Raw genomic sequence first — 14,480 nt, 5'->3', positions numbered from 1 at the left:
ATTAGCAACATTAAAGGAACACATTCCGAAAGAAACTTTTGGGACAACCTAATATAATATATTGGATATACAATATTTTTGTAATATGTACTCGTGAAATCTGCAGTCGAATAACAATGAAAGAGTTCCATTACATCGAGAAGATATCTCGATTAATATAATTCAAGTTTCCAGGGGAGACTTGAATAAGGGATTAGTAAATTGGCTGCTAATTAGTCAGTTTTAACAGACTGTTGGATAACCATCGGTAGAGAAAGTGTGAAGATTCTCCTGGATTCTCGCACGCCCCATTTGCGAAATTTATTTGATTGATTGATTGATCCGTAAACAGAGGCGGCCCGATTCGGTGTACACAGAAAGAATATTAAACAGAGGGAATAGGATAAGACAAATATATGTTATTGACATCACGAAACCTTTGCACTCCTTTGTCGAGTGTGACTCGACATCAGAGAAAGAGAAATGCAAATAAGTTCTTCGTTTATTTACTTAATTGTCTTATTTTTTAGTTAAAACGATTATAAATTCCACAAATATAAATTATAACAAAGTTTGAGAGCTATACTTCATATAATTAGTAAACAAAATTGTTTAAAATAAGTAGCAGTTAAGGAACTGTCCTTTGAAGTAAATTTCAAATGAAACACTTAAAATAGTAGGGAGTTGGCAAGAAAATTGAAAAATTCGGAGTGCAAAGTGTTAATGTGTTAATGAGAAACATATTGTTACGAATCATTGTAAAATCGAAAATAGAAATAATAATTGCACGCGTATCTGTTATAGATAAAAATATTTGAATTGTGATATAATGTTACATAATTAATAATTACTGATATCTCTGTCATTCCAGTATATAAAATCAATATTCACTTCAAATAAAATATTTTTATGATCTATAGTATAAAATGAAATATTTTTATTTTTACAATCTAAAATATATATTTCATACGTATTTTAAAGAGTATTTTATTCTTATGTTGTAAGTGATATGTTTAAAATATTTCTCGACAGTGGAAATAGATAGAGGAAAAAGTTAATATTTTGAAACTGCTTAAATTGGAGCACGTGACAGAATCGATGTGCTATGTTTTAAAAATAAATATTTAATGTATTCGTATTTTATGATACTTTAGATTTATATGCTAGAATCTTTATGTAAAATATAAATGTTCTATCCGAATTGCGACAAATTGGAGTGAAATGGAATTTATTTTGATAGGTTCAAAATAGTATAATAGAATTTTTTAATTCCTTGTAACGTGTATACTACTTTAAAATACACCTACTCATTCTTGTCATAAATGCATAAAATCTCCTTAGAAAAACGGTGCAGAGAGGAGTCGGGCAAAAAGAGCGTCAGGTATACGATCGGAGAAACTATTTCAAATTTTCCCGAGGCTTCGAGTTGCGTTGAGGCCATCACTAGTCGGGGGGCGGGGAGGGCTCCCTCTTCGGGAGAAGCGAGTAGGAGAGACCGATCGTGTGGTGTGCAGGAGAGACAAGGCGGCGGGAGAGAACGAAACGTACCACGGTCTCGTGGATTCTGCCTGCACTCTGCGACCATTCCGCAGTTACACGTCGTCCAAGTCGGTTTCGTAGTGTACCTTGGTCCCTGTCCGATCGCCACGAGGCATCACCGTTTCTTCAGGATGCTCGAAGAGCCGATTCGCCGAAGCACCGGCATTCATTGATCCTCGATCCTAATCGGACACCGTGGAAACCGGCGATTCTCGATCTCGGAAAATCCTCGGACGGCGGAATTCGCGTGCCAAATATGGTTCGGCTCCCTTGAAACTCTTCTCGGTAGCGATTCCGGGCCCATGGTGAACGGTAAACAGGACTTTGACAAGACGTCCCGCTAGGATCTTCGTCCTTTTACAGGAGATCGGCTGGACTCTGTGATCTACCGGGCAAAACGGTGGTTTTCGGCGTAGTGGTCTCGGTGACATTCGATCTTCGTGTTCGATGAGAATGACATGCCCCGAAGAAGGTCGAGAAAACGCGGCCACCGATCGACAACGATGCCCCGGCGAACAGAAATGACAGAGATCTCTTCGTGTTTCGTTTCGAGTGCTCGCCGGACGAATCGGAATGAAAATGTGCTCGCTTGACGAACAGGTGACAAACACTCTGCCATTAATGCCGAACGTACACAGCGCGGAATCGTTGCGAGACGTCTCGTGATTCGATATCGCTCCGGATCACTATGAAAGATCGTCCTGGGAATTCTGTCGATGCTGTTCCTCCGTCGCGATTCTAATAAAAGGACGAACGTTTAACCACCGCGATGACACACGACCAAACGTACCTTGCAATCTCGTGGAAAAGCATCCTCGGTCGCGGCTCGATTGCGTCTCGTGAAAAACCATCGTCAAGCTGGAGTAACGGTAATGGCACATCCTAGATTTCGCTAATTGTAGCTCCGTTTATTCGGCTGATGGTAATCGATGTTTCCGTAGAATATTATCCCCCCCCCCCCGAGCAGTTCTTTTACCGTGTGCACCGTGAAAGTGAAACCGGAGTAGTTTGAAACCGAGAGTCGAAAAAAATCAGTTCGTTTCGATTGTGTGCTTGAAAGGACTTCCTGTCTTGACGTGCTTCGGCGTTAGGGCTCTGGCATTAGCATGAAAACTAGTTTCCCATTTTTTACTGGAAGCTTATAATTTTCCTCTAACAATACTGGTTACGCGTTCCAGCGCACGGTTTTGTTCACAAAATATCGGCGAAGTTGCCGCGTTTCTTCTCGGAAACGGAAGACTGATGAAATAATTTCTTTGAAAGTGGTAAATTAGCTTCGATTTCGATGCGACCAAAAGATCTCAATATTGTATTTTCATTAGAGAATAACTAAGTTTGCGTTGAGGCAGGGAATGTCTAGAATTGACTTATTGTTAGAGATAAAAGTGTTGATGGCAGAGGGAAGAGCAAGCAAGAGAAACTTTTCGTCGGCGAATTGAGAGCAAAATGCGACATGAACTGCACCACGTGAAAAATGATCGACTCGCTGATAAAACAGACTATCCAGAGAACGATTCGATGAATGTATACCAACGAGGCCGTTGTTATCGATACTAATTTAAAAAGCAAGTGCGGCGGTGCCTTTTGCCGATAAAAAGTGAAACGGTGCCTGATCTTGCCACGGCAGTAACTACCTCGACCTTAATGACGTTGGATACACCCGGTTTGGTAAGTAATCGTTTAATCGGTTTAATCGACTATAATAATTAACCCTCCGATAATTTTACCTTGCTTTTATTATTAACACGTTAGTACCGCTATTAACACATTTGCGTTTACAAGCTCGGCCCGACACGATTACACGGGAGAGCTACAACTATGCAAAATGACATTGAGATACTTTTACCCGCAGTCCTTACGCGAACCCGTATATTTATGATCAAATTTATCTAATATACCCCACCTCGTGTCTATTTTTACAATCTCGCATATTTACATATACATGCTATGAATATAGAAAATACTAATATTGGACCACATTTTTATGGAAAACGTAAACGGGTTTTCTTTTTCGCGTTTGTGCGTGTCAATTTTCTATTCAAGTTGGAATTTGTTCGTGCAGAATTGGAAACTATTGCCATTCCATTTTTATTTCAAAATTACTTTAAACTTACACACACTAATATTTATTTTTATTATACTTATATTATTATTAGTAGTTTGTTCCTTTGAAATGCAAGGCTTTGGACAAAATATTTTACACGATTTTTCTGTAGGTATTTGTGAAATCTCTTCGGTAATATTTTGTTTCGTTGAGATGCAAGGTTTTAGACAAAGACAACATTTTTACATGAACTTCTGTACACGTGAGACGAATTACGGGTAGAACCTCGATAATTGCACAAAATTTATTTAGAGTCTCCAGTAATATTTTGTTCCCTGAGATAGATATACATATGTACAAGGTTTCAGATAAAATACTCTACGGTCTTTACGTTTGTACACATAATTGACAAATGATCTACGGTAGAACCTCGATAGTTGCACAAACTTGGTTAAAAGCGCATATACAAATATCAAAGATCGTGGCTACGATCCATCTACTTTCATCACAGTTTCGATAACTTTGAAATTCTATCCCACCACCTGTTTCTTCGTCACGGATTGTTCCGTTTGTTTATTTACAATCAAACAACCACTTCCACCATGTACGGAAAGGAATGCAACGAACAAGCATTGCAAACTGTACAGGTTCTGCGGCAAATAGTCCAAGCACCGGTTGAAGCAGCATAAACAAAGAAGTCTTATTTTTTTTCGACAACAGTTCCCCCCTGTTTCGACCAATTAGAGCCTGCGAAAGTAACGCGAGTGCCCTTAGAAAGTAGAACATCGGCGATTTTTACGTGGTGCTGTGGATTTAACGCGGCGCACGCATTGAAGTTGTCAGTGCCGGTAACAGGATCTCGTTAGGAAGGAATCGATATACACGATGGCATTTGGCGCTGTTCAATGAATGTGGTCGAGATGATAAACTTTCATTGGCGCCGAGACACGTGGTAGCATCGATCGATTTCGATTTCGAAGTTATGTACCTGTCGAACGAGCAACTGTTTTTGCGCTTTTTCGGAAATCGAACGGTTCTCTTTGTCGAAATAAAAATACGGTTCGTATAAGAACTTTTAACCCTTTGCACTCCGAATTATTTTTCAATTTTATTGCCAGAAACTGCCTACTGTTTTAAGTGTTTCAGTTGAAATTTACTTCGAAGGACAGTTCCTTCACTGCTACTTACTTTAAACATTTTGTTTACTAATTATTAGACTGCGGATTTTATGCATTTATGACAAAAACGGTTACGCACAATTTAAAACAGAGGAAATATTAAAAAGATTTAAGGCCACCAGTATACGAGTTTCACCTTAATAAGATAATTAAAACAAGGATGAAATTTTTACTTGGCTCCTGTCTCTTGCAATCAATGCAAACATTTTTTATTTTGCACAAAGATCCGCAGTCTACTAATTATATTAAATGTAGCTCTCAAACTTTCTGGTAATTTATATTTGTGGAACTTATATTTGCTTCTAACAGAAAGGTAAGAAATTAAATAAATTTAATTTAAACTTTGGATTTTGGTTTTTCAGTTTTGCAGCTTTCAGTTACGCCTTGTGCAACTATTTCGTATGCAATGCTCAGTTACGAGGGCGGGTTCAAGACGCTAAAATGAGCAATATTAATCTTAAACCCAATTATAGATAATATCAAAAGCAAGAGTTGTCTTTTCGTTTCGTTTTCATCTATGGTTCATCTTGATCCATTATGTCATTCAGCTTTGTCTCCGCGAATTTGATTCGCGTCCTTCCATCGCAGAGAACGTTTCTATATCACGAACGCGCATACGCAAAAAGATCCTTTCTTCTTCTTATCTTATTTAACACCTCAACAACGGCTGACTCAGTACCGCGTCAAACGTTGTATCTCTTCTTGCACGCCATTATACATATATGTATTATTATTCGGAAGATGCTGCTCAGTGAACAGTGAACGTTGCTGACAGAGAAAAATCAGGCGACCGTCATTAGTCGGTAGTAAACGCGATTTTTTATTCAACGATCCCGCCATTACGGTGTTAATCGCCTCGGCCGATCGTAATCGTTAATCATTTAATTTATTCAGGGCCGTGTTTATCGCTCTTCTTCATTTCCATGGCTAATCTCGTCCAATTTGCACTAAGTAATTGCGTGTTCCTCGCGCGGAGGTTTTACTTCTCTATTATCATTTTATTGGCAGTCATCGACTGAACTGTATCAGCATGTTTTTTACGTTTTCACGGTTCTTCCTCTCTTCCTTTACTTATTTTCACCACCTCGTTCTCGATGACCAGAGCGTCTTCGCGCATCTATAAGAAAATAACAATGTTCATAAAATCGAACACTGATTTCATATTAACCTATCTACCAAAACCATTTGCCGGGAGAGCAAGCTTCTGTCTAATTCCGGATTTGATCGATCGGTTCTTGGAAACGTGAATTCACGTGGACATCCACAGTCTGTTAACGTTGTTCTCCATTTTCCCTTTGATTGCTTGATTGCATGTAGCCATAGCCAATTTTCTCCAACTTATTCGCTTCTACTTTTTCCATTTAATCCCCTTTTGAATATGGAACGTCGAGCGAGAGTCCCTTGGTGTGATTATGCTCAAATTGTGAAAATTACCCTTGTCACTACTCCGGAGAAGGAAGCAACAGATAATTTGCGGATCTTTATGTGAAATAAAAAATTTCCACATCAATGTAATATGTAATGTAAGAGAGTGCAGCCAGGTAGTCATTAAAAAATCGATATTCCTCAGTTATTTAAATTTTTCTACTGTTTTAAATTGCACTTATTCCTGTCATAAATTCATAAAATCCACAATCTACATATTGTATAATTAATGTATAAATTATATTTCATAGCCCTCGGAGCGAATCAATTGTAATTCTACTTTCAATTGAAATCTTTCACCCGCCATGTTGAAGATTCATTAATTTGTTATGAATTATAGTAGAAGGTATTTCAGCTGTTTATGAATAATCAACAAATCTCTGAATTGGTTTGTACAGGGAAATGGATGTGTACTCGAAAGCCTTCGTTAATAAATGTATTATATCTTGAAAGAGGCTTAACAATTTTCTTCTGAGCAACAATCTGAAAAGATTGTAAAGGCGCCTGTGATTTTTAGAAGTTATTAAGCTATCGCCAATAAACAACCGCTGTTAATTAATACATTATCGTTTATAATAAATTGCTAAAGATTTTGAAGGTCCCTTTTCACGATCGTGCTTCGTCTTTCTGCAGTTTCTGTCCCCTATGGAACGTCATTAACCTTTATTCTTTGTTTTGTCCTTCGTCCTTCCTCTGGTCTTTTTATCCTTGAAAAATACTTTTTCGTAAATTCTTTATTCGCTGTCAACCCTTCCACCCTCTCTCTCTCTCTGTCCCTCAATTTATTTTGCTATTTATTCGTCTCTTTCCTTTTCTCTTTCTTCTGTTCCTTCATCGAGAGTCCTCAAACGCGCGAGCACTCCTTTCTCTTCACTCCACTCTACACTCTACACTCTCCACGCTAGCCTGGCAGCCACGACTCTCATGGCACATCCTATGTGTTTGTATATCTGAAATGAATTTGTGTGCGTGGGGCCCGTCCCTAAGCCCGGGAACAGCCTCAAGAGGACTCAAGTCATCGTCCTACCCGCTCCTGTTGAAAATCAGCGCTGGCTGACTCGTCGCCGACAAGTTGATTCAATGATGAACACCTTTTCCCTGCCTGGAAAATAACGATACGCGTTTATCCAGGCGCAAAGTGGCCCAGATATTTTTTCAACATTCGAAGCCGGTTTGTAAAATCAACCTCCCACGATTGTAGGCGGACCTGGACTCGGAATCGCGCACTATTGCGATCCAGATGGATCAGTTGGATTCTGCAGCATGCAAACTCGTGAATTCACTAATCCTGAAAATACTCATCACATTATTTAACATTCTATGGGTTTTACCCCGAGTTCACCCTTTTGCACGTCAAATTCAACCTTTTGCAAATCAATTTCACCCTTTTGCAAGTCAAACTGAATCTTATGCAAATCAAAATTTCTCCTTTTTGCAAATCGATTTCATCCTTTTGATTTGATTTCCAATTAATTATTATATTTAGATTAAATTATATATTTATTTAGACACGCGTGAACGGTGTCATTACTGCGAGGGGAACCCAAGACTTAAATTAATCAGAAAATGGCTACAATGAATATCCATATCTCCACACAGTTTGAATACATTACAAAGTTAATGAATAGCAATTACTTTTAAATAAGTCTTTTATGTCCATCTTCGCAATAAATAAAATTTTGAATTTCTTAACAATTAATTCACATTTGATTCGATTTTTTGTATAAAAACTTACTTAAAAATACTTTATTTGTAAAAGGTTGACATTGGTTTGCAATTGGGTGTATTTGATTTGCAAAAGCGTGTATTTGACTTGCCAAAAGGGTGCAATTTTGCAACAGTCTTTTTTAAATCGAAGATCAACGGTGGAGCAATTTTTTCTCGAATTGTTTATAAGGAAATTGTGGAACTTCTGCATCAGTCGTTAAACAGCCGATTAATAGACTTTCAATCAAAATTAATAGAAATTCATCAATCCTTATGTCAACACTACAAATTTTCTACGATGTTCTGTAAGGTTGTATTTCATATTATCTGTAAATTCGGAGACTTTCCAGAGTTTCAGGCTGAAAATTGTTACATTAATTTTCTCCTACCATTCTATGCTGTTTCAAGATAATAAAGGTGAAATATCAGCAGGCATATTAACTTTTTTTAGACTTTTAGCTTATTTTGTATAACTATTCAGGTCGTTTTTAAAAGAACGTCATTTTGTAGAAGACTAAACGGATTTTATTAAAATATTTACACAAAGACCTTTTAAGAGATCACTTTATTCAAGGGAGGAAACAATTTCTATGAACATCAACTACGCGCGCGATTTCTGTAAAATTCTAAACGATTCTCCATCTTGGTCTCGTCCGATCGCCTGATTTTATCAGAACCGGCAAGCTTTATATTCATCGCTCCAGACCAACAGTGACCACATAACACAATAAACGCTATCACGTATATGTCCTTTTAAAATCTTCTCACATTCAGCTTCGTAGCTTCTTAGAGGTTTGGCAGTAAAGATGTCACAAGTATGAGACGTCGCGAGATAACCCTAAAAGATGCGGCGTATAAAAGTTGTTGCGCCGTTTCCCCAATTGGCGCGATGCACTTCAAAAAATATAAACGATGGTCATTGTTAGAACGATAAAAAGCGAACGTTGTCAAGACGGTGACGATGCCGGAACATCATCTCGTAAAGTTTTACAGTCGTTTTAGGATCATCTGTCTGGATAATCTCGCGGCGTCGGGATACAAAGGATGCGTCAACAAGGAGAATCCTGTTATTTATTATAAAATTAAAATTGGTCCAGCACTCGATTCAATACCTAAACAGGAAAATCTGAACGAGCATGTTGATCTTGGAAGTTTAAAAAGCTCGAAAACCTGGTCTTCGAACGGATGAAAATATAGACGTTCTATAATGATGAAACGACGAAATTCCATTATAATTCTATAACAAACAAGTATTCCTTGAAATTCTTCTTCTTTTATAAACTGTACTTAATTATGATCATACAGAAAAATTACAATTGTGTATATTTTCTAAACAAAATAATGTATTTGGAAGCTCTTTTACTATTCTTTAAAAACATTGTTACGATAAAAAAATTGTTTCTCTATTAAAAACTGTTCTAGACTGCAATGAGAAAAATGAGTAGGTGAAAACAGTATTGAGATTAAAAGAATGTAGTAAGTAGTATTAATTTATCAAAACTGTTAAAGGAAGAACACTGTTCGTTCCAGTGTGTTGCAACTAGTGCAGAAATGTTTTATCGTACCCAAGTTTATGCGTAGGAATCACGTACGTAATTACGCCTCTAAGAGAAATTAAACAGCGATGTTAACGTTCAGTTGTACCAAAGCCAGGGCTTTCCACGTTGCTGGAGAACCTATAGCCCGGCGAGCTTGTATCGCAGAATTTCAGTAGGTTTATCGGCAGTGAAGTTACGATAATGTTTCCTGGTCAGGTGGCGGCAGGGAGGGCTGCTGCAGAGCTTCTTTACACGCCTAGCGGCTGTACTAAAGACATGGAAATATGTTTAACTTATTACGTTAATTCCACGCTTCTCTCTTTGTATACATATAGTGCATTTCATCGTAAAGATCGTTCGTCAGTACATGTGCCGACTTTTGCTTCTGTTTTTAATTAGAACCACGCCGAAGACACATCCGCGTGAAATGTCTTTTTGTATATCCAATTAAAAATAGCAGGGACCACAACTGTTATAACCAAAAAGAGAAGAAGTCGTAGAATAACAAGTATTTCATCGACTAAAATCGTATTGGTTACAAATAATGGTAATCATTCTGTTCTTCGAATTGTTTTCTTTATATTTTGTGTACATTATCTTAAATTTCAATAATAATCAACTTTTTATTAATGATGTTTATCGTAGAAAATTGTAGAATGACTGTCATTTTTGGTCCCTGAAAAATAGTTTAACATTTTATGTTTTCAAATTATAGTGCAAACTATTTTAGTTAGGAAAGTGTAAAGTCCATTTCATAGCCACGAGGCTGAAATAAACAAATAATAATTATTATTAACGTGGTGATGATTATTTTATGTCAATTATTTCTGATGTATTATCGCTTTTATCCTATATCCTAAATGTTTGTGAGCTATCACTTTTGTAAAACATTAATTTAGGTTAAGAATTTGTTAAAACGCGATGTCTACCTTGCAGATTAAGATTTACCGTGTTTCATAAATGAGCAATTGCAACTATAGCCACTCACTCGAGTGCACACAACGTATGCACCTCTAAATGTTAAGGTGCTATTTATCATAACACCAAGAGTAGTGTTCTTAAGGCTTGGACTACGGAACGGGAAGCAGCTAACGATAAGTAGTACTCCATAAGACTGATGCTTATTTAAAATAACAAGTGTTGTACACGGAACTTTCTATTTGTTCTTCAGCTATTGAGTGGTTGGTCAAAACATAGTTGACTTCTAGAGTTTCAATCTTTCGATTCTGCAGATTGTTCTACCGAATCAACAGGATTATCGATCAATACGAATATAAAATATATTTCTTATAAAATGAGTAATTATGACTAGACAAAATGCAAATGGTCTGCATTAATATCAAGATACAGGATTAATCATTTCAACAAGTTGTAGCACTGTTCGAAATTTACGCATCCAATTTTGTTATAAATATACCAAAAATCCTAGGTAGATAATTTTTAATTTCTGCATCACTCAAACGTAATCAACGCAAGATTTCGAAATCTTTCCATGACAGTTGGTGAAAAAATATTTCATTCGAAACTACAGGGTTGTGTGGCAGTAAATCAAGATTTATCGTATCGTATCCGCCCACGGTGCTCTAAGGGTTAACGAAAAGAATGCTTGTTTCTTTAGAGCGTAAAAAATTGTTCCACAGAAAACATCTTAACTAAACTAATCGAACTCATCAGTGGTCTCAAGATCTCGTATCTGGGACATAATTTATGTTAAAAATTTGCACGAAATTTGCTTTATTTTACACAAACACTATCTTCTACGTGTATGTACGTAGAACTAGCTTTGATTCGATGAAATTATAAAACTATTCTTCGATTAATAAATAAGCAGCGGGAAAGGAAGAGGGAAATAATGAATGTAAATGATAATAGTATCAAAAGTAGTCTTATAACTAGACGGCGGATTTTATGCATTTATGACAAAAATGAGCATTTGTCATTTAAAACAGTGAAAACATTCGAAGAATTTAGAAATACTGTTACATTATTTCCAACTTATTAAGCACATTAAGAGAGAAAATAAATTTCTATTTTACTCCAGTCTGTTGCAATTCAGGTAGACAATTTTTATTTTGCGTAAAGATCCGCTGTCTACTGATAACATAATAAGGTGCAACTGAAAATGGATGAATGATTGACGCATGAATGAATGCAAGTGTAAGATAATAGAGTAACTATTATAAACCGAGCTAAACCAAGGCTGAAAAATAATCATTTACTCCTGGATTGGAGAATTTCAGTCTCGTGACATAATAGATATACATATAATCCATTGAATGTTTCAAGTAATAAATTCAATATCCAATAAAACAATTTCTTTCGTGTATGTCCTTTTCTCACAAAATAAGAAGAGTTCAATCGCAATCGTATTTTTAGTTATCGTTGATATTTCCACACGTAATCTCTTCTGCAGCATTAACGAAAATCCTCGCTCCGTAAGGCGCTGCAGAACAGCGCACAGTAATCTAGTCCCGTTCAATTAAAAAAGTGAAAACAATATCTATAACACTCTCGCAGAAAACAGGTTGCAACAGTTGATTCGCCTCAGCATGCGCACAGATAGCATCTCGCCGGCGATCATGCTAAAACTCGCTTCGCTGAAAAGTTTCCGCGCGGGTACGGCGGGCATGGTCCTTTTTCATTTTCTGCAGCAGCGTCCGTGTTGTATAGCGTTAATAAAATTATATTAATTAATACTTTCCAATAATAAAAGGGTTTAAACTGTCCTTTACAAACGGGGAAAGCGCGTCGCGGGTTTTATGGCGTTCCGAGGTTCGACCCCGCGCAGGATCGCACCTAATTATCACCGAGTCGAGTTTCCGTGAAACTGCACGGGTCTGTTCGGTTTTATTGCGCGCGGAACGTCACGCGTACCTTTAATATTGGACCAACGATCTTTTACGTTCATTATAACCAGCGTGGTATCATCCAGCTGCGCCAGGATCAACGATCAGCGTCGCGGACCAGCTCATTCAGCAACAAATGTAGCGGTGCTTGCACTACCGCCGGTCATGTCTTGTTCAACACGCCAGCGAGATACTTTATTGCTGATAATTCGAGGCTGGCCCCGCGAGAGACGTGCTGAAGTACGCCATTTACATTCCTGTCGTGATCACAAATGCATTTTATATACCGGCTAATATTCTGCCTGATCGCGTGGGCTAGATAAACGCGGACATACAGGGTGTTTCAGATGTGTACCAGCATATTTCCAAGGTGGGTACTCGCCGAGTGAAACTCCGCTTCCACGATCGTTCGCGTCTAATCTATTACATATCTGATTGTTGCATATGTATCGCGAACAATTTACCTACCGGAAGCCTATTAACACTTCGGCTGCCAACCAGTGCTTCGAGATCGGTTCGAACCGTTTATTGGAAGCAGCCATTGCGAACAGGTCTAGAACTTTTGAATAGGTGCCTGTTGAAACGCGAAACGGGGAACCTCTCTTCGTAAATGTTTTAACATTAGGACAATTGATTGAACAAGCATTTTGATGATTAGGAATTGACATTTTTCTAATTCATATTTGATCTTTTCGCGGCTTTGAATTTTATCTGCTCAATGCATGAAGAGTATGAAATGGTATATAATATGTATGTGTGTACATATTATGTGTGTAAATATAATTTCTATTACAAGTTTTGCAAATCAAATTCACCCTTTTGCAGAAAATTTTAACACTTTGCACTCGTAGCTGTTTTAACTCGAAAATGAAACATTTCTTCCGAACCAGAATATTTCCATTCCTTATGATTTTTGAAATTTTACAGATACGAAATTGGTATAACACCTCGTATACAATACCTAAACGTTTAGTAATTGATTAGATACGGATATATTAAATAGCGTAAACAATATTTTGAATTCACAGCAATTTTTTAGTGACGCCTCAGAGTCGCCATTCGAGTGCTAACCTTTTCCAAATCAAATTCAACCAAGCAATTTCAACCTTTCACATGTTTTGCACTGCAAATTCACCCTTTTGCAAATCAATATCAACCTTTTACAAATAATTGTGAATTAATTGTTACGAAGTTCAAAATTTTATATATTCCAAAGATGTACGTCAAATACCTACGTAGAAGTAATTAGCAATTCATTAACTTTGTTATGTATGAAAACTGTATGTAGATATGTACATTCATTGTAGCCAATTTCTGATTAATAAATTTAAGAAATGAAAGTACATACATATGTATTTAATGAAGAGTATTGAGTATTGAGTCTTACGTTTCGCTCGCAGTAATGACACCGTTCATATGTGTCTAAATAAATATATAATTGAATCTAAATAAATAAATAATTAATTTTAAATATTCTTAATGGGTGATATTGATTTCCAGAAGGTTGAATTTGACTTACAAAAGGGTGAATTCGGAGTGCAAAACCTATATGTTATATTATATTATACAATATAATGTATATAAAAAGAAAACATTATTTCAAATAATTATTTTTGATACATCCATATTATGCTACGTCAGAAATAACACCCCTAATCATCAATCAACATGTTGAGCTGCCTCAATTCATCACCTCTCGCTTTACGAAGAACAAAGGAGTCGATATTGCATTTATAGCTATATTTAATGGTTTGACAACCTTTCGAAGCGGTCCTTTAGTATCTCTTGATTGATGCAGCCTCGTTCCCTTCTTTTTAAAAAGCTCCCGTTTGTAAACACGTTTAATATGCTGAGTGGCCACCTGAAATGAGAACACGACAGGATCAAAAGTTACAAAATTTATGACTGGTTGCTTCGTTGTGGTGCTGATACATACTACATAACCAGCCGCAGCAGGTAAACCTGAAAGCAACAGCCACCCATCGTGGTCGGGCAAGGTGTAACACAAGAATCGATCTACCATAATGGACTGAAACTTTTTCATTTTCGGACGGAAACGACTCTTAACTCTCGGATGACAATCCATTTTGATTCGTACTTAGAAACGTGACATCTTTTTAATTTTTAAATAAAAAGAAAATTATGTATAGGGTTTTTTATGAATCCAGCCATGAGTTCCACGAAATCGTTAAAAGTATTCTTGTCTTGCTAATGTTAATCTTTA

At 36.9% G+C, this 14,480-nt stretch overlaps 1 protein-coding gene across 4 annotated transcripts in view; it reads left to right on the top strand.

The window, feature by feature from the left end:
* Window positions 1-1,492: 1,492 nt before the first annotated feature.
* Window positions 1,493-14,480, top strand: part of LOC143209949 (protein Wnt-5b) — a 28,308-nt gene continuing 15,320 nt past the window's right edge. Inside the window, exons 1-2 of one of the 4 annotated variants that reach the window (XM_076426301.1) lie at window positions 1,493-2,118; window positions 2,896-3,186. In XM_076426301.1, coding sequence (XP_076282416.1) covers window positions 3,163-3,186 — 24 coding nt within the window. In that variant the 5' untranslated portion in view covers window positions 1,493-2,118; window positions 2,896-3,162. Of the gene's footprint in view, window positions 2,784-2,840; window positions 3,187-14,480 lie in introns of all 4 variants that reach the window. The other 3 variants (XM_076426300.1, XM_076426298.1, XM_076426297.1) reach the window with 3 other exon arrangements.

The sequence above is a fragment of the Lasioglossum baleicum genome, chromosome 6, assembly GCF_051020765.1.
Source record: "Lasioglossum baleicum chromosome 6, iyLasBale1, whole genome shotgun sequence".
NCBI classification, from domain to species: Eukaryota; Metazoa; Arthropoda; class Insecta; order Hymenoptera; family Halictidae; genus Lasioglossum; species Lasioglossum baleicum.
Note: the sequence above shows the minus strand (reverse complement) of the source record. Positions and strands in the feature narration are given on the sequence as shown.